The sequence below is a fragment of the Parasteatoda tepidariorum genome, chromosome 5 (genome assembly GCF_043381705.1).
Source record: "Parasteatoda tepidariorum isolate YZ-2023 chromosome 5, CAS_Ptep_4.0, whole genome shotgun sequence".
Taxonomy (NCBI): Eukaryota; Metazoa; Arthropoda; class Arachnida; order Araneae; family Theridiidae; genus Parasteatoda; species Parasteatoda tepidariorum.
In genome coordinates this window covers 69459549-69480449 of record NC_092208.1, presented here as the reverse complement: position 1 = coordinate 69480449, position 20901 = coordinate 69459549, and the positions used below count along the sequence as shown (strand labels likewise).

General features: G+C 30.3%; 1 protein-coding gene across 5 annotated transcripts in view; it reads left to right on the top strand.

Annotated features, from left to right (window-relative positions):
- The window catches only part of LOC107451618 (rifampicin phosphotransferase), a 126479-nt gene that overhangs the window by 71408 nt on the left and 34170 nt on the right, over positions 1 to 20901 (top strand). For all 5 annotated transcript variants that reach the window (XM_071180576.1, XM_071180580.1, XM_071180578.1 and 2 more), the window contains exons 13-22: positions 4811 to 4914; positions 8739 to 8780; positions 8860 to 8987; positions 10296 to 10366; positions 11261 to 11325; positions 12247 to 12394; positions 15332 to 15449; positions 16939 to 17036; positions 18067 to 18138; positions 20597 to 20703. In XM_071180576.1, coding sequence (XP_071036677.1) covers positions 4811 to 4914; positions 8739 to 8780; positions 8860 to 8987; positions 10296 to 10366; positions 11261 to 11325; positions 12247 to 12394; positions 15332 to 15449; positions 16939 to 17036; positions 18067 to 18138; positions 20597 to 20703 — 953 coding nt within the window. The remainder of the gene's footprint in view (positions 1 to 4810; positions 4915 to 8738; positions 8781 to 8859; positions 8988 to 10295; positions 10367 to 11260; positions 11326 to 12246; positions 12395 to 15331; positions 15450 to 16938; positions 17037 to 18066; positions 18139 to 20596; positions 20704 to 20901) is intronic.

Below are 20901 nucleotides of genomic sequence, written 5' to 3'. Positions count from 1 at the left end.
TTCAAGTATAATCTTCCAAATTTGACTAACAGTTTCTCCATACAAATCCTTCCAAATCACACAGAGTTAGTATATAAGTGCTTCCATGTTTTTGTCAAACTCCTGAATATATGCAGGCTTTTTTGCTCAAAATGCATCTTAAGTAATTGTAAATTTGAAAAGCACAAGCTAGATAGAATGACAAATCACAAAGATATATCCAAGATTGTGAATAGGTTCGGACCCGCTTCCTCCACACTGCAGAGCGTTTGGTAGAAGAACATTGTTTTTTAAACAGGTGGTGCAGTGTCCTAAGCGACAAAGGAAAAGAATTTTAGCTTCACTTTATTTTAAAAATGCTTCACGATGTGGTTTTAGACAGTGATAGAATGGGCACAAAATAATTTAAAAAAGTAGCAAAATTTCATTTCAGTAATATTTAATTGCTCAATTTAGCTTTCTGTTCGCAAATATCACCTTATATTCTCATAATAAAGGATGTATGATTTTTCGTAGGATTGATGGTATATCGTAGAGATTTTATTTATTAATAATAAAATGTGAGAAAATAGGCAAATTTTAATTTTTTTGTTTACTTTTTGTATTAGTAAGTGCATGTTTTATCCCTCAGCTTTGAAGTTAAATATATTCATTTAAATTATAATATTCATTTGGTCAAAATACCTTGTTTTAACATTTTTTGCAATTACTTTAAAGTCAACAACTTCGCTTTCTGCAATATATTATATTAAATGATAAAGAGTTTATCCCTGAAGTTACAATACTACAGTACCCCGGACAACATGAGCTCTCCAAATGATTGCTGTAGTTGTAGTTAATTTACGTCGCACTGGAGCTGTGCAATGGGCTATTGGCAACGGTCTGTGAAGCATCCCTGAGGAGGATTCGAAGTCATGCCATCACAATTTTGATCCTCTGCAGAGGGGATGGCACACCCGCTTCGGTAGCCCGACGACCTACACGCGAAATCGAGTACTTTACAGTAGAACAGTTCAACGAGGACCTCACACCCTCAGTCCTTACGCAGACTGATCCAAGTCAAGCACCGCTGGCTGCAGTCACCCACCCGCACACTGCAGCCAGTGATGCTTGACTTCGGTGATCTGCTGGGAACCTTGTCCTAACGATCAGTCCATTGCAGGACGGTCTCCAAATGATTTTTTTTTTGTTGTTGTTGTTTATAACCAGACCGCTATTTTGCACTTTTGATAATGGGAATAGTTTCGTTAACAGTTTACCTATCGGTCTCTTATTTTGCAGTAATTTGAAATGTACCAGTGTGAAAAAAGTGGTAGCAGTTTAACATATGAAACAAAAAGAATTTTTTTTTCTGCGCTCTACTTATTTTGTTAAAAGTAATAATAACCTTTTTATTTTAGAAACAAATATAGTTTTACATATTACTAATATAATTTGGTTGATAAGAATATGCAGCCGAAAATCGATATATTGATAAGAATGTTCAGTTTCTCCAATACAAATGCTAAGAATGAGAGAATATAATTACCAGAGCTATGCGAAGATAGCCCCCGAAAATGAGGAAATTCAAAAATTCAAACTGCATTCGTTTGACCATTTTTTGACCACAAATGACCACCTTTAAAATTTTTTTGACCACCCTTATTTTGGACATAATCCCAAAAATTAAATTAGGGGGCTAACTTCGCATTTTTACGAAAAATAATTAAAAATCTAATTTTTATACTGTATTCGTTTCCCCACAAATGACCACCTTTTAGTTCTGGTTGACCACCCTTACTTATGCCGTAATCCTAAAAATAAGACTTGGGAGAAGCATGAAGTTAGCCCCCGACAATAAGAAAAATTACTTTCTTAACAACATTCGTTTGGCCACAAATAAACCATTTGAAAATGAGAAAAATTAAAAAATTTCAAGTGCATTCGTTTGACCAATTTTGACTACAAATAACAAACTTTTACTCTTTTTCTTACTATTCTTATTTTAGCCGTAATTATAAAAATAAAGTTTTAGGGTAGAGTTAAGTTAGACCCGGAAAATGGTTAAAATAAAAAGTTACAACAGCATTTGTTTGACCATTTTTTGACCCCTAGTTACCACTTTTTAGTTTTTTTTACCACTCTTTTTTCAGCCGTAATCATAAAAAATATAGAGTTGTTAATGAAGTTATACTAAAGCGCAGCATAAAATTATCCTTTTAAAATGAGAAAATTGCAACTGAATTCGAATGTTTAATTCAAAGGACATAATTTGCCTATAGTAAATCTTGATCAAGCCTTTTTCTACAATGTTTAATGATTTTGATCGTCTAATTATGACATTGTCTGAAAAATAAAATTCCAAAGGTAATGTTTCGGTCTCGGATAAAAAAAAAAAATTTTTTTAAGCATTAATTATTTTCAAGCTTTTAATATAAACATCCTGTTGGCGTTTAAGTTGCTTTTAAGTTATGCTGTTAAGTTATACCTTTTTTATTACTAAATTTCACAATTTTTTTAAAATTTAAAATACCATCTTGTTACTTGCAAAGTTTTCTGAAAGGTCAGCTACTTTTTTTAATACTACTTCAAAAGAAAAAGAAACATAACTTTAAAGAAAAATAAAAAATTAACATAAATGGGAAAAATAAATTAAATTAATGAACAAAAACGAAAGCTGTTTTTGTTTTTATTCAACACTAGCCGTTTAAGGCGGCCAGCCGTCCGCCACGCTATGTTTCTTGGGTCCTAGCACTGCTAGTAGAGTTGCACTTCCTATCTTCTTTGACGGGTCTCAGGTGTTTCTCGCACCCTAGCACTACTAATTGAGACACGAATCTCTTCTAATCTTCTTTGACGTTATCTTCGTTAACTATTTCTACTCTTTTATAGAGGAAATATGTTAAATTTTATATATCATTATTGAGAAAAATGTTTTTAAACAGAATAACTACTTAATAATTGTTTTAGAAATGTTTTAGATTTACGACATCTTATTAAACTTTTATTTTTCTACTTGTAAAACAATTTTAAAATAACATTGCAGAAAATAAAGATACGATTAATGTGAGCAAAACTTATACATATACATTTTAGCATTCCTCGTTTCTCTGGATTATAATCATTGCGTTTGAAGTACATAGTCGTTTTGGAATTTATTTCTAAAATTTTTATATTGCAAGAAAAAGTTTTTGATCATTACTTCGTTTAGATGTCAGCTATAATTAAAATATATTATATTGATATTGCTAAAAGAAAGACTGAAATAAGAATTGTCGGAAAAACTTCAAGGTCGTCATTTGTAGTCAAAAATGGTCAAACGAGCGCAGTTGAAATTTGTTATTTTCCTGAATTTTGGGGTCTAACTTCACGCCAGTTTTATCTTCAGGAACATATCCAAAATAAGGGTGGTCAAAAAAAATTAAAGGGTGGTCATTTGTGGTCAAACGAATACAATATAAAAATTTGATTTTTATTTATTTTCGTGTAGAATGCGAAGGTAGCCCCCGAATTTAATTTTTAGGATTATGTCCAAAATAAGGGTGGTCAAAAAAAGTTAAAGGGAGATCATTTGTGGTCAAAAAGTGGTCAAACGAATACAATATAAAAATTGGACTTTTATTTATTTTTTGAAAAAATGCGAAGTTAGTCCCCGAATTTAATTTTTAGGATTATGTCCAAAATAAGGGTGGTCGAAAAAAGTTAAAGGGTGGTCATTTGTGGTCAAACGAATACAATATAAAAATTTGATTTTTATTCATATGGCGTGAAAATGCGAAGTTAGCCCCCGAATTTAATTTTTAGGATTATGTCCAAAATAAGGGTGGTCAAAAAAATTTAAAAGGTGGTCATTTTTGGTCAAAAAATGCTCAAACGAATGCAGTTCGAATTTTTGATTTTACTCATTTTCGGGGGCTATCTTCGCATAGCTAATTACCAGTCTTTTATATTTTGAAAAAGAGACTTGTTCCAAAAATGGCGTTTAACTGTCAACGAGAATTTTTCAGGAGGATTGTTTTTCGTTTGTGTTGGATAATTCGAAGTTGCAATTTTTGTCCTATAAGTCTAAGCATGAGAGATTTACTATATTTTTTTTTTTGCTTTTGTTGAAACGTCTATAGGGCAGTCTTGAGATTTTGGTCTTAACGACGATCTCAGTGTCATTTGCGTAAAAAGCCAACGACATGCTTAGTGTGAAGGAAACGGAAGCTTAGAAATGGCAAGTGATTCAATATAGTGCATGTGTTTTGATTGAAAAACATGTGTTCGATTGATTGAAAAAAAGTGACGTTGCATTTTTCTCTCAACATCATTTCCCACCCAAAATTCCCCGCACGCCACGTCTTTTTAAAATGTTCTTTCTCCATTTAACCTAGAAAAAAAATAGAATTATTGTCTTTTCTTTAGATTATTTAAAAAACAAAATTCTCATTTTTTTTCCTATTTCGAAATAAATCGTCTCCACGTCATAAATATAGAATATATATTAATAATATAAATCTGTAAAACTAGCTAAGTATAAAAAGATAAGCATTTCATATAACTAACGAGTATATACTTTTTTTATAATATATAAATTTCACACATATATTGTAATAAGATAATTCTTTCAGTTAAATATAAAATCCAGAAATCCACATAAATAGTTGAGTATCAAAATTGTTTTATAAGAGAAACTTGAATTCAATTTTCAGTTTATTACTCCAAATGGTTTTGTTATAACTGCGTCATCGTATTCTAGGTCTCTTACCGAGTTGACTGTTATGGATTCTATATATCTTTAACTATACGCCTATAAAAATATTTTTAACATCAACTTATTTTTTTTATTGAAACTTGATTTTCTTTTCAGTTTATAGTGCCAGATGGTGTTGTTATTACTACTTCAGCATATTCAAACTTTCTTACTAAAAATATTGAAGCTAAAATAAAAGATCTAGAAGAAGTATCATACAAGTGGGTAAACGATGTTCTAATCTTCTCTACGTTTACACAATGCATGTTGTCAATTTTTTTAACATAATTGTTAATAATTTATATAACAGGGCTGTTTATGCTACGGAAGAAAGAAAAGACTTGTTAAAACTAATTCATATTGAGCTTGTTTTCGAGATATGTAAGAGAACTTCAGCTACCAAGACTTATTAACATTTACATAGGACTGTTTCCTGTTTTATAAATAACTTTTTATAAGCCTTAAGGCCATTCTACACTGTTTAAGTTCTTGAATACAAGAACTTGGTGGACTTTCTCTATCCAAAAAATTGGATGATTCGTCGACGCCATCAAAGTTCTTGAATGTCACTGATTGGTTGTATGAAAAACCTACACATGCACATCGTTCATATTCAACATTATAAAATCATATTAAAAGAATTCAAAATTACTAAATAAATTCAAATAAAATAATAATAAACCCTAACAGATACGTTTATTTGGATTAAAATATATGAAAACGGACAACAAAAGGGCATAATTTGATGCTTGCTTGTTGACGTCACAAAATTTTTGAAGCTGATTGGTTAAGGCTGGAAAAACTTGGATGGAAAGTAGAACATAATCTACCATCATTCAAGGATTTGGACTAAGAACTTGGGGGATCATTTACGCAATCCAACCTCCAAGTAAAGCAAGCTTCCATCAATTTCAATCAATCTTCGTCCAAGAATTTGAATCGTATAAACAGGCTTTTAGTATTTGCCGATATATATATCCCTTTCGAAAGCAATCAAAAAATAGCATTGTTTTAATACCAGACTTTTTTTCCTTACACTGGGGTACAAACAGTAGTAATATAATTAGCTCCTCATAAATAAAATTAAAAAGAAACTAACTGAAGCTGTATTAATATATAAGCAAAATCTTGAATAAAAATAAATAAGGGATAGCAGAATTTCCGCATTCTTTTATAAATTTTCTTCAGAAGTTTAAAAAACAATCGCGATTGCAATGAATTAATTTTTCAGGCATGATTTTTCTTCGCCATTTAATTTTTTCACTAAATCCCAATTGAGTCAAAAATTTTCATTACTTAAGTTTTAAAATCGAAATGCTCGTAAAACTCAAACTTCAATTTCAATCTACTTTTTTTCTGAGTTTTGTGTCTTTTTATTGTTTTTTTTATAATGTCTTTAAATGTAAAAGATCGTTTAATTTATTTGTGCCAAGTTCGATTTCTATTAGTTTCTATTTTCGTTTTTCGCCATTTAAATGCTTTATTGTTAGCATATTTACAGAGACAAGACAGTTCTGCATGTCATAATATATTAATGGAATCTATGTTTACAGGGGTTTGGCAAAAATATGGAAACACATCTGTTCTGTCAGCAAGAAAATTTTGGGAATGTTTTACATGGAAAATTTGTTGGCATAATTTGAAAGATTGTGTTTGAAATTTTAGAAATGGTGTCCTTATAACACGAGCAAAATTTGTATCGATCAAAATTAGCATAGAAGGATAAAATATTTTTTTTTCGTTTCATTACCACTATAATTCTAAAACCTTTCTTGCCTAAATATCTTAATCCTGCCAAATTATTTCAAAATTGCTGGTATTAAAGTTAGAAAAAAAAGATATTAACCGCTACCTCTCCTCATTTTGGTCGATGCAAATTTTGCCTAAGTTATAAGAACACCATTTCTAAAACCTTCCATCAAGATCTTTTAAATCGTGCCAAAAGTTTTGTGGCGTAAGATCATCCAAAACATTTCCTGCGAAAAGAAAGAGACATAGAGTTAATTTAGAAGTGTTTCCATACTTTTGACCAACCTATGTACTTGGATCAGAAGTCTTAGAAAAATTTCTTTATTTACCTAAATAAGTCTAAACTTATTGTGATCTGAACTTATAAGATCGGTGCACTTAATTTCAATGAAAACCTTCTGCCACAACAATAACCTACAACTTGGAAGTATCAATTATAGTGCTGACTCGTAGACACAGGATCCCGAATCCCGCTCGATTAAGAGCATTACAATTTTAGTCGATGAGCAAATGAGTCGACCGAAGCACTGAGTTCAAAGCCAAAGAGTGGTGCCGACCTTCTGTAGACGACCTAGCCAAAACCGTGCAGACAGCAGAGGAACAGTTACCACCGTGACACTCGAGCCAAACAAGGGTTCTTTGAACCATCCAAGATATATTAAAAGACCAAAATTACAGAAGATTCACTAAAATATTTTACAATTTAATGGATAGTTGATTACAACAGATAGTTAAATTTCCAAGACTAGTATACAAATGATAGGATGAGGCTCAATAGGGTCCCTACTAGGTTCGATGTCTGATGGCCAGCTGACTTCCAAAACAGGTGCGATTTAGTGTAAAGTGTTTCGTTCTTTTTTTTAGGATCTATATGTAAACTCACAACTCTCTTCTCTTTCTTAACTCAAGCAGTACTAATGTTTCTCTTTTTTATTAACTAACGTTTCTCTTTTCTTAACTCAAGCAGTTTGTACTTATAGCCGCTTAATTAGAATATATTGTATTACCACTTAGTTTCGTAGACGTACTTTCATAGCTATCGCGATGTTAAAATCCAAGCATTAATGGGTTAAAATTTTATCAGCACAAACGAAAAATTTAATTTTGCTTACTACATCTAGTCTTAGTACTTCTAGGTTCATACGCTTTATTTTGGTGTATAAATTAATTTGTAAGCATTTCACGAATTATTAACCCTTTAACGGGCCCTTTATTTCTAGTAAAGGTAAATTAAAGTATTTTTGGAATTGAAATTGTTTTAAGTGATTTCAAAATTTTAGGTTTTACTCTNTGGTGCCGACCTTCTGTAGACGACCTAGCCAAAACCGTGCAGACAGCAGAGGAACAGTTACCACCGTGACACTCGAGCCAAACAAGGGTTCTTTGAACCATCCAAGATATATTAAAAGACCAAAATTACAGAAGATTCACTAAAATATTTTACAATTTAATGGATAGTTGATTACAACAGATAGTTAAATTTCCAAGACTAGTATACAAATGATAGGATGAGGCTCAATAGGGTCTCTACTAGGTTCGATGTCTGATGGCCAGATGACTTCTGAAACAGGTGCAGTTTAGTGTAAAGTGTTTCGTTCTTCTTTTTTTTTAGGATCTATGTATAAATTCACAACTATCTTCTCTTGCAGTTTGTACTTACAGCCGCTTAACAACTTGGGGACGGTTGATTCAGGAAAGCATTCGTACAATATCAGAATCAAGTTGTAATTAAATAAAAAACGGTAACTTAAATGTAGTCGTTGCTAATTTGACAGACTTACTTTGCTTTTACTTTAATTATTGTTAGTTTAATCATATATGTAATTAATGTTAATTCAAAGTATAACTAAGTAGTTTTATTTTGAACTAAGTAATGGTGAATTAAATAACTCAAACAATTATAACCCCGCCCACAAATAAACTGTTAAAGAAATACTTTGATTACCAGTTTTATCTTTTCACCCTGATTGATACGGTTTTATGCTGGCACGTATTTGTGACTGTCGGCCCGAAAGGGTTAATTAAAACATATTGTATTACCACTTGGTTTCATAAACGTACTTTCATAGCTATTTCCAAGCATTAATAGGTTAAAATTTCATCAGCACAAGCGAAAAATTTAATTTTTAATACTACATCTTGTCTTAGTACTTCTAAGTTCATACATTTTATTTTAGCGTATAAATTAATTTTTAAGCATTTCACAAATTATTAAAAAACACAAATCTAAAATTTCTACATGTTATAGGTTTTTTATGTTTTATGCACTTAAAGTATATAACTTTCTTTTTTACAGAAACCACGCAGACCGAGAACAGGTGGCAGAAGCTTGCAAAAGGTAACTTAAATTAATCCTTAATTTCGATAAATTTTAATTTAATATAAGCTAATTTAAATTAATTTGGAACATTATATAGCTTGATGGAAGTGATTATTGGAACAGAGTTTTCTGCTGAGCTTCAAGATTCAATCAAAGAAAAATTGCTAAAGCATTTTGGGCAAAATCTACATTCCAGAAAATATGCTGTTCGTTCATCGGCAACAGGTAAATTTTTCCTTAATACCATTTTTAATAATTTAGAATTTTCCCTATCTAGACTTAATCATTTTATTCACTTAAGAAATACCCCGAAAATACATGCAAGGATATTTTTCTTCACTAAAGCAAACCTCGATATTTTAATGAATTTTTACGTCTACTTCATATTATTTTTCAAAGAACTAAACTAAACTCAGCTGTGTGACAGAGTCAAAAGCCTACTGGGCCCATCCCAGTTTTCTTGACCTGGGAGCCCTGAGACTTAGAAGCAGGTGCTCAGTTGTGTTTTTCTTAAATAACAAAATAACTACTTTTTGTTTATCAGTCTGACAACGGTGCATTGTAAGTTAAATACGCGAAACTTTTCAAATCCATTTAATAAATTCTAAGAGGTAATGAAGAAATATTAATTGATCTATATAAAAACTTTACTTAAGTCTCCTATAGATAAGGTGGTAGCTTAACATGGATTTTCGAAGATCTGTAGAAAAATAAAATAAGAAGGCCGCAGTTTAAGTACTTTACACTCGAAGAAAAACGATGATTTAAAACTGTAATAGATACCATCTTACCGTGAAGAATTATCTGGGATTGAGTGGGCGAATAACTTAAATATTTTGAAAGTTGCTAAATTTCAAAAAAAATTCCCAATTCGGTGACATTTTCTTACCTAGATGAAAATTATTAAAATTACTTGCTTATTCTCAGATTTTGCTCATTTTCATAAGCCGAGATAATGTAGCATGGTAGTAAGTTTTTATCTATTAAAAAATTAAACCGCAAACGCTTTTCATTTTTCCAAAACTGTGGCTTTTCTCCATATTGATGTTTTACGCCATTTTCATAAACATTTCACAGAAAACGCTGGATATAAATAGGCTAAACTTGACCTAACAGTCATGAGTAACTGTTGAAAACTCACAGAAGTTATGAAAATAGCATATTGTTCGTAAAAAAGCGTCATTTCATGTGGTGACAAAGCTTTCGAAAAACAGATTTCACAAAAGAAGTATCTTTCCCGGCATTCAATTCGTATCAAATATCAAAATTAGAGGTTGATTAAATTTCATCAAACTTTTTTGATCACTCTCAATTATAAATAGCAATAAATTGTTCGAGTTTATCACGAAAGAGTTGCCAGTAGAATTCAACTCCAAAATTGTATATTTTTTTTTACTCTGCATCTAAAAAACCATTGTAGAAGATGATTTTGTTTCCAAATTTTCCTCTTCGAAAAATTTAAAACCACTATAACGAGTTTTATTATTATTTTTAAATGAACCCTACATTTCGTAAGGATTTTTTTCCTGTTAGGTGAAGATACCGATCAAATGTCTGCAGCTGGGCAAATGGAGACGTTTTTGGGTGTAGCTGGAATAGATGAGGTGAGATAATTTTATGAAAAATCAATAAAATAGAATATTTCATTTGTTTAAATCGACATTTTCCAACTTGATGCATACGTTGTTCTCAGCTTTATAAGAATTCCGACTCATTATGCGTGTTTCTATCAATCGAATAACTTTAAATTTCATGTATTAGTATTAAGAATCCACTATGAATGCAGTTTAAGTTTTATTAATTATTAGTTACAGTAATATCATTATATTACCAAAATAATCGAGCCTGGTTGACAACAGGGCTAAAGAGAATACAAGGGCTAGTTCACTCCGCTCTTAGAGCTGAAGCTACGATTTCCCTCCTTATGACGTCACTGTGTCCACAGATCTCGGAGATCGCANTCGAGCCTGGTTGACAAGGCGTTGAACTCACGTTTGTGAGAACGGAAGTTCAAATCCAGCAGACCGAAGACTCCCCATGTAGTAAATGGTGACTAGTGCGCGTTAAATCTGTCTGATCACGAAGTCCTTCATGATCCCATAACAAATTATACCTCTGGGGTACTGAATTGAGGATTCATCGTTGTCTGGTTCAGGTCAAAATTTCGATTTGTGGATGAATTAATGAATGAATGGGTTCTCCCTTTAAACGGGTGTGAAATGGTGGCGTGCTGGAGTCGATTTCTCAAGCATAGATGGTGCCTTTGGAAAACAAGAGCAAACGCACTTCTTGCCTTAATAGTGTACGACAACAACCAAAATAATCATATCATGCAGTAAGGAGCAGCAAAAGCAAAGAGCCGAATTTGTGAATTGGGTTCCAAAGGAGGTCAGTGTATAAGTTACTGATCGTATAAAATATCATCATAACAAAATTAATGTTTTATTGAATTTTTATTTGTCTCTTTTAATAAAATTTAAAAAAATGTTTTTCTCTAGATCCTTCTGGCTATAAAGAAATGCTGGGCGTCTCAATTCAGTTTCATCGCTACTGAATATAAAAGGTACTTCTTGAAAAGTTACCAATCAGTCTATACGTATACTTTCAAAGTAAAAAAATGCATAGATGTTTATTTTTCTAACATAGCCCCTGAAAATATCTTAAGAATTTCTTCTGAAAAATTCCTTTTCTTAAAACTTTTTTCAGAAATTGAAGATTTTACTTTTTTGGAGATTTTTCCTAAACATTTCATTTTGAAAATTTTGCTTTTTCTTTAAAATATGTGTAAAGTTTTGGTAAAAATTTCGTAATTATTTTTTAAGTCTAAGTAGGTTATAAATTGTTAACTCATCATGCATTTTTATAAAAGTGATCATTTTTAAAAGGGATGCTAATGATAAAATTCTAAAGTTAGTTATCCTAGTTTTTTAAACTTATATTTTACGGAAACTTTACTTCATTCTGGAAATTTTCCGTAGATTGTAAAATCTGAAGGTATTTCACCAGCTTTTTAACCCTAATTTTGAGGAAAACTTAAAAAATTATTCTGAAGAATTTCGGTACAAAATCAGAGATGAAAGTATTTATTTCATCCACCTTTTAAGCCAAATTTTGAAGAAAATTGGAAAATTCATTCTGAAGAACATGAAGGTATTTCATCCGCTTTTTAAGCCTAATTTTGAAGAAAATTTGAAAATTCATTCTGAAGAATTTCGGAAGAAAATTGGATCTGGAAATTCACTTCTTAAGAATCATTTTGAAGAAAATTTCGAGAGTTCATGCAGAAGACTTTTGTAAAAAAAAATGCAAATAATTTAGTAGGCTTAAAATTAGATCAAATACTTTCAGTCTTTCATTGAAAATGTTTTAAGAAAATCTTCACATTATTTTTAGAAGAAATTACTTATAATTAATGATATTTCACTTATTCTGTGATTGATTTTTATATATTAGTGAATTTTTAAGTTTAAAATTTGTTTTTTAGACGTTATGGTCAAAGCTATAACTCTCCAATGGCTGTTGTTGTTCAAGAAATGATACCTTGTGATGTTGCTGGGGTGTTATTTACATGTGATCCACTAACAGGAAATCCCACATTAATGTCTATAACGGCTAACTATGGTCTTGGTGAGGTATAGTACATTTTTATGATGATTAATAAGTTCCGTGGCGATGGTATCTTGCTCAGTACAGTTCGGTCATTGTTTATAATTTTACCCCTTAGTTTTAATAATTTATTTTTAAGACTAGTTTTACCTTTTATTTCGGAATGTTAAAAAAAAATCTAACTCACTGCCAAAATCTCTTAAATCGCCTAATACTCATCCTTTTCAAGTTAAGCAAGTATATTAGTATTATATAATTTTCAAAGAATAAATGGAATTCTTTATAATTTTTTAATGTAAGAGTCTGATAACTGTCTAACATAATTCAAAATTGACAGACGAAGGCAGTAGGGAGTTATAAATGCCACAAAATAAATGCCACAAACAAAGGTATAGCGTGTTCTCAGACAGGGACTGCAACTGAAAACGTACAGAATTCAACTTGTGCAGCAATTGAAACAGGAGGAGTACGGAAAACGTGTGAATTTCGCTGCGTTTATGCTGGAGAGTATGGAAGATGAAACAATAACTGATCGTCTCATTTTTTGCGATGAAGCAACCTTCCAAAATTACCGACACAACAGTCGAATATAGGGTACGGAGAAGCCTTCCACTGTAATTGAAGATGAACATGACTCAGCTAAATTAAATGTGTTCTGCGCGATCTCATCACGTAAATTGTACGGTCTTTTTTACTTTTGCGAGCGACGTGTTACGTTAAATATTTGTCTTGACACACTTGAGGTATGGTATGGTTAATGCCACAGCTAGATACTGATTCTCCGGAATAAATCTTGAAGCAAAATAACGGGTGCTACGGATTACATCGGAAAACGTGTGAATTACGCTAAGTTTATACTGAAGAGCATGGAGGATGAAACAATAGATGATCGTCTCATTTTTTGCGATGAAGCAACCTCCTACATTAAGTGGGAAAGTTTGCCGGCACAACAGTCGAATATAGGGTACGGAGAAGCCTTCCACTGTAATTGAAGATGAACNCTTTTTCATTATGCTTGCTGGGCATTTTCCACAACGCACTAAACTCTGCCAGCAAATTGTACGGTACTTTTTACTTCTGAGAGCAAAGTGTTGTGTCAAAAAAAAATCTTTTGACACACTTTAGGTACGGTATGGTTAATGTCACAGCTAGATACTGATTCTCCGGATTACATCTTGAAGCAAGATAACGGGTGCTACGGATTACATTTTGGAGCGCTCTCACGCTGGGGTACGATGGTTCTCACATTTTTTATGTATGTGTCATATATGTGCTTCCCATGCCCAAAACAATTTAAGAAAGCAAAGAATGCATTTGCAATGCACTTGCGTCGTTGACTGTACAAATGCTTCAGAATGTGAAATAGACTACCGCCTAGATGTTGTCCGCGTGACAAAGGGAAGCCACATAAAAAATCTGTGACACATGTATATGAAATTTTGAAGCTCCTTCTACATTCTATGTAAATTTTATTGATAAATTCTTTTTCATTAAAAAGTTATTGCCGTTTGTAATCGCTATATTCATTTTGAATTATCCTGTATTGTCACAAACTAAAAATGTAACGTCAAAATAATTTTAAGGTATCCGACTGATTTCGACAATTTTTTTTAAAATGGCTGAATTAAAATTAAAATTTTAGCCTTAGTAAGCAGGAATTTTAAAATTATAAATTTAAAGTAAGGCTTAAAAATTTCTAAAATATTTTTCTAAATAAGGGCAAATTTGAACTCAAAAACTATGCATTTTTTATACCACACAAACAATTTTACAGCGAATTGTAATGCATAAATTTCTTTCTAGATCAATAATGTAAATACCTGTGATATAAACTAAAATCTTAAAAAAATTTCAAAAAGTCGATGAAATATCACTAAATTTGTTAATATGAAATTTTTAAAGCAAAATTCTAAAAATAATTTTATTTAAAGTTTCATAAAAATAACAAATTCACATTTTTAGCTTTCAGCTCAAAGCACCACTAACATTATATAAGATCTACATATTAAATTTCAAAGAATTCCATAATTAATGTTTTTTGTAAAATGGGTTAGTGTAAAGACGGTCAAAATCAACGTTCTTCAGAAAATGCGTTTAAATTACAAGAAAATTCCGAACTGTAAGAAAATATTGAGTACAAAAAAATTAAGAATTTGAAAACTAATTTCTGATAATGAATTTTATTTGCCTAAAGTACATAATTTATTCAGTAAAAAAAAAAAGTTAAAATACCCAAAGTATAACAAATAAATTACTTTATTTTAGTTTCGTTTTCGGGAGTTAACTTCCAATTTCGATTTCGTCCGTCAGCATACAAGAAAATTACAATAACTTTAGTTCTAAAAATTAGAGAACAAAAATTTAAAGGATTTTGGAAAGCCATAGAACTGAAGTCCAATATCCGTGGTGGCTCAGGGTACAGAGAGCTCGCCTCCCTATTAGGTGAGCCAAGTTCGAATCCCAGCAACGGCAGGTCAATACGAATTCTACACCCGGTTGGCACTGATGACAGTGCTGACGTAGAATATCCTCAGCGAAAGACAGACCATGTGCTAGAGTCCCCTTGCTGTCAGGCTGACCATTCCAGGTTTTTATGGTTTTCTTCTCCATGCAACGGCAATGCAAGTTATTTCCATCAAAAAGTCCTCCTACGAAGGCAAATTTCTCCCAATACTTGATCCGAAAATTCCCTTGTGTTCTAGATTGGGTTCAAACTTACAAGGTTACTAAGTTGAATATAGGTAGTCTTACACTCAAAATTGGGTCAGCTGCTTAACGGCGGTTATAAGAAATTGGATAGTTTAAAAAAAAAATTCGAAATTGCCGATTTTCATCCTGCCGGACATCAGAAAAATTGAAAAAAGAAAAGAAAAAGATTTATCCAATTGCAATTATATTTTGCCTACTTCATGCATTTTATTATATTTAAATAAATCTATGTATAATAAATGTTTCTTTCATAGTCTGTTGTATCAGGTTCGGAGGAGCCGGATATGATCTACTTAAAAAGAGATGAGAATGACACACTTCACGTTAAATCTATAGACATAGGAAAGAAGAATCGAAAAATTATTGTAGACGGTAAATATATTCAATGATACTTAAGTTTATTTTATTTTAGATATATATTAATAAGCTAGAGAATTGTATTAATTGTATTGTAACTCAATGCTCGCTGCAAACTTTTACATTTTTTGTAAAAGAATTTTTCTAGGGGTTAATATTTTAGATTGGGTGTCTCAATTAGAATCTTGCAAAATTATTTTTAGACCACCATAGCCAACAAATAATCTATTCTATATCTTAAATATATGGTAATATTATTGAATATTATAAAATAAGTAATATTATTGATAACAAAACAAATTCGAAAAATTTTCTTAATCAAAACTTAATACAAAATTAAAAACTTATCAAAGATTACAATTTAATTGATATTTTACAATAAGCGCTAGGGGAAAAATTCCGCAAAAAACATAAAAATCAGCATTTGTGCTGTTACTGGTATAGATATTCTTTCTTCATCTAACTGTAGACAGCATTTTTAAAAATTAAGAGATAGAACTAAAACGATAGAGTTTTGAATACTGCGTCATTCATTATTATTTAATTCTTCGAAAAATACTCAACATGAACGCCCGACGAACGTCTAGTGATCCTAATATGTGACCCCGTGTTTGAATACTGCGTCATTCATTATTATTTAATTCTTCGAAAAATACTCAACATCAACCGCCGACGAACGCCTAGTGATCCTAATATGTAAAATAATAATGTGATTTTTCCTTATTCCCGTGGTTGAAATTTTCTTTTTGGTCATCATTAATTCGATTAAAAAAAAATTCGCAAAGAAGCCCGAAACAGCATTCACAAAAATAATTTTAATACATATTTTGATGATTGGAAAAAACTTTGGCAGAGTGCATTGATATTTGAATAAAGAATTTTGAGAGTGATGGAACATATTTTCACTCCATTTTCACATCATGTAGTTTCATAAAAAATTAGGTCTACCGAAAAGGTCTGCCCACGATTGCGACTCCACGATCAACAGCTATTCAGGGTGTTCCGTTTTTTTGTTTTTAATCATCTTACTGTGCATAAAAATCTGACATCTTCCGGACAAGTTAAAATTTTAAAAGCATACTTATTTTAATTTCTATTATTTTCACAATAAAATCACAAATAAGTTTTATTATTCATGATTCACCATCATGATTACCATACACAATTTCAAATACATTATTTTAAAATAATGAATTCATTATATGAATGAATGAAATTCATTTAATTAATTAAATGAATAAATTTATTTATTCTATGAATTCATGAATTGAATGAATAAATTTATTTATTCATGAATAAATTCATTAAATAAATTATTATTTTTAGTTAATGGATTCATTCTTTTAAGATTTTAAATCTGAAATATTCTGCAAAAGTAAGGCTCATGAAATGCTGTATAAAATCATGCTATGAGCAATGTCTAAAATATTCCATATGTAAAAAGTTTCTTAAAATTTGAAGAGCATATGCAACATACTTTAAAAGTTTTATTTTTCATTTATAGATCATGGAACAAGTGCAGAAAATGTGTCAGAAAACGAACAAAATATTTGTTCCCTTTCTGAAGAAATGATAATGCGTTTAGGATACGTTGCAATTAAGGTAACTATAAACACTATTAATAGAAAAGTCATTGAAGAACAAAAAAAAAGATTTCGAACATTTTTATATTTTAAAAGAAATTTAAATTGAAAATTTTTTAAATCATCCATCTTTAATACAAACCTTTCCGTGCTTAATTGTTTCAATTAAATTTAAATTATATAAATATTATACATGGTGAACCAAGCACGAATAAAGTTAACCGAATAATTATGAATAATGTTAATTTTTCTTTCCAATGCGGATTCGATTGATACTGGTCATCTGGGTATTAACATATCTTATATAATAGTGAATTGGTATTATATTTTTGTAGTGGTAGATACTCTACAGTTGTATTAAAAAAGCTGAATGACAACTTATAAAAGCGCAGACATTGTAGTGAACAGTTTATGAAACTAGTTAACAAATTCTTAAAAGTGGTGACGAAAAGTATGTATTTGGTTTAAATATCTCGCTGTTTTTTTTAACTGTTTGACCCAATCGACACCTTAAAATATCTAATATACTCTCAAACGCATTGGGGCACCACTTTTTTTTCATAAAATTGCAGTAAAAAGATAAAACATTTTCATAAAATCTTGTAGTAAATATTAAATTTAAAACTTATTCAGGTTTTTCATGACCTGGAATAAATAAATGAGTAATAGCGCTAAGATTTTTCAAGACTACTGAAAAATGCTAAAATTTATCTTTCATTTGTGAATTACGAAATTATTCGCGAGATATTTCCTTTAAATTATATATATATATATAGAATTAAAATCTTAAAACCTTTTTTTAAAACTTTTTTCTTGTAATGCTCAAGCAAAAGCTAAGTTTAACCATTTTTTAGTAACTTTGAGATAGCTGAGAGCTATCAATTTTCAATTTTTTTCTAGGTCGTTTTAACGGTGATAGCCCTGTATATTATATCAAAACGAATAAAATATTTAAAAAAAAATTCATACAAATTTAGCTGTAACTCGGATTTTGTGCAATAAATTTCACAATGTTTTGCCATTAAATTCATCATTTCTCTTTTCCGTAGATTGAAAAGCATTACCATTCTCATAGAGATTTAGAATGGGGTTTCTTCAAAAACAATTTGTATATTTTTCAAGTAAGCATTGTTATGTATATTTCGCATTTCTATGTTTTAATTTTGTNGTTATAACGGTGATAGCCCTGTATATTATATCAAAACGAATACAATATTTAAAAAAAAATTTATAAAAATTTAGCTGTAACTCGGATGTTTGTACAATAAATTCCACAATGTTTTGCCATTAAATTCATCATTTCTCTTTTCCGTAGATTGAAAAGCATTGAGATTTAGAATGGGGTTTCTTCAAAAACAATTTGTATATTTTTCAAGTAAGCATTGTTATGTATATTTCGCATTTCTATGTTTTAATTTTGTTCAATAATTATGTATATGCATGAACATTTTTTATTTTTATATTTTTAAAATATTACTCTGATATAGTTAAATGTTAATTTTAAGTCTGGGGACATTAAACCTCCCTTAATCTTGGCTTTCAAGAAACCAAACAAACCAAAACATTTATGCCAAAACATTTAGAAAAAAAAATCGGAACGTTGATTTTTAAATATTTGAATCAAGTGTAATTTATTTTCGATTCAGCTGTTTAATTGTCAGTTCGAAAAAAGTATTTCTCGTTTAATCATTAGCTCTATAAGTTTTCCTACTTCTACAATATTCTCTTCTAGAAGAGTAACTATTCTCTTGAAATTACACTTAAGAACAATTTTCTTTTCTAGTTGCATAAGATTTTTTTAAACATATCTCAGATACTTTCGCATCGCTGATTTCAAATCCACAATCGGTTTCTTTCCATAAGATACAGTTTTCATAAAATTCAGTAATATAGCCCGAACGAGATTGTTTAAAATTAGACAACATTTAGACAACAAAAGAACTAAACTAGAAATATCATTTTAAAAAGAAAAATCTGTGTAATCTGTGTAAATCTGTGAAAAATCTAGTTACAGATTTGAAACCCACGAACCCGAATTAGATACGATGCCGCTTTTGTATAAATGTTACAAAAATTTTGTTCCCCAGTGTTGTCTATTTGATACAGTTTGAGAAAATTTAAGATTTGCAAAAAATTTATTTAAATATTATTTTAGTTCTTTAGTCGCCTACCTGCCAACTTATACGCAGGTACGCTTAGTTGCATATCTGACAACTTATACAACTCTTCAAAGTAGTTTTCGCTCTTGACAATGCCAATTGAAAATACATTGTAATCGCATATTTCATCACTTTTTAGACAACACTTAAAGCCCAACAAAATAATTTGCTTATCTCCCCCTATATGTATGTTTAAACTGTTAAAATAAATTGTGGTCAAAATCAGTTTTTATCAAATATATTAATATAAGAGTCAAGTATGAATATAAAAATCATATAACCACGTTAAATATAGAAATAAAATCCTCCGGAAAGTTCAGAACATTTGGCAGATATGGAGTTGTAAAATTGTACTATAATTGTATTTAAAGCCTATAAATTTTAGTCGCTAATAATTATTGGTGAAAAAAATGCTTCTTTAGTTCTTTAACTTTCAATTCAAAAGCTTGCAAACGCCTCTGTTTTAATTTTTTTTTAAAAACTGTAACATTAACGGAACAAATATTTAGAGCTGCCAAATCTCCCGCTTTTGTTTTTAAACTTTCCATTTTATTTTTAAAGTAATAATTAAATATAAGCATTAATATTGTTATGTTTATTTTGGCGAAGTTGATTCATAATGATTTTGACCATCCAATATATATAAATACTCTAAATAAATATATAATAGTCCTAACAATTCTTTTTAAAAAATAAAGTGTTTACATACGTAAAATAATTCGTACTTTCGACTGTAAAATCATTTGGTATATTGTTTCACTATAAATCTTAAGTAGAAAGTATGAAAAAAACAGGAATTTATAAACTACCTTTAATATTCCCCACTTTCGTGCTATTGCTATGTCCGAAAGTGATCATTGGTATGCATAGTGCCAAAAATAGTTTGAAAAAATTGTCATAATTTAAAAATTTTTTAATTTATATTTAATTTTGCTTAAATTATTTTTGAAACTTTGATTTTCTGGTGGTACTTTAAAGTATTATTTTTATTGTTCCAAAAACTAAGATGGAAGAACAGTAACAAACAGAAAAACAGATAGGAAGACAATTCTTTCGTAATAGTTTTTGCTCTTTTCCTTCTTGATGTTTATAGGCTTTCAGCATTGCCCACTTTCAGCCCAGGCTCACACTTTGCAATAAAACTTATCCATTGAAAAATTTTATAAAATAATTTAATTCTTCACCAATCTCAGTATATCTTACATTAAATGTTCTTCCACAACTTTTTGTTTTTTCTGAACCACTCGTTGTTTTGAAACCATTTTAAATACTAACTATCGTTTCTAAACAACGTAAATGGAACTTCTTTATCTTTGCTTCTTTGTAAAAGTAGAACTTTTTGGAGTAATGTATTAAATAATATTTTTAACATAAATAAAGTTAATATTTCATACATATTTTAATTCATGTGGTTTTTCAGTCAAGACCTGTAACATGCAGTACCAAAGAAACAACTTACGAAATCGATCACGAATTTGATGGACCTCTAAGAGTGGAAAATGACTTTCATTCAGTGTCAAATGCTGGGTGAGTTAGTATATACATTTGAATTAGTGCACTGATTGGTGAGTTAGTATACAGATACAGACGAGGAGTTAGTATACATAAAGCGTTGGATGAGTTAGTATGAAGAAGGGTGACAAAATAATTGGAACACTTCCATACTTAATCTATGTATTTTTTTTATCAGCAAATGCCATGGAAGATTTTATGTGACAAAACTGA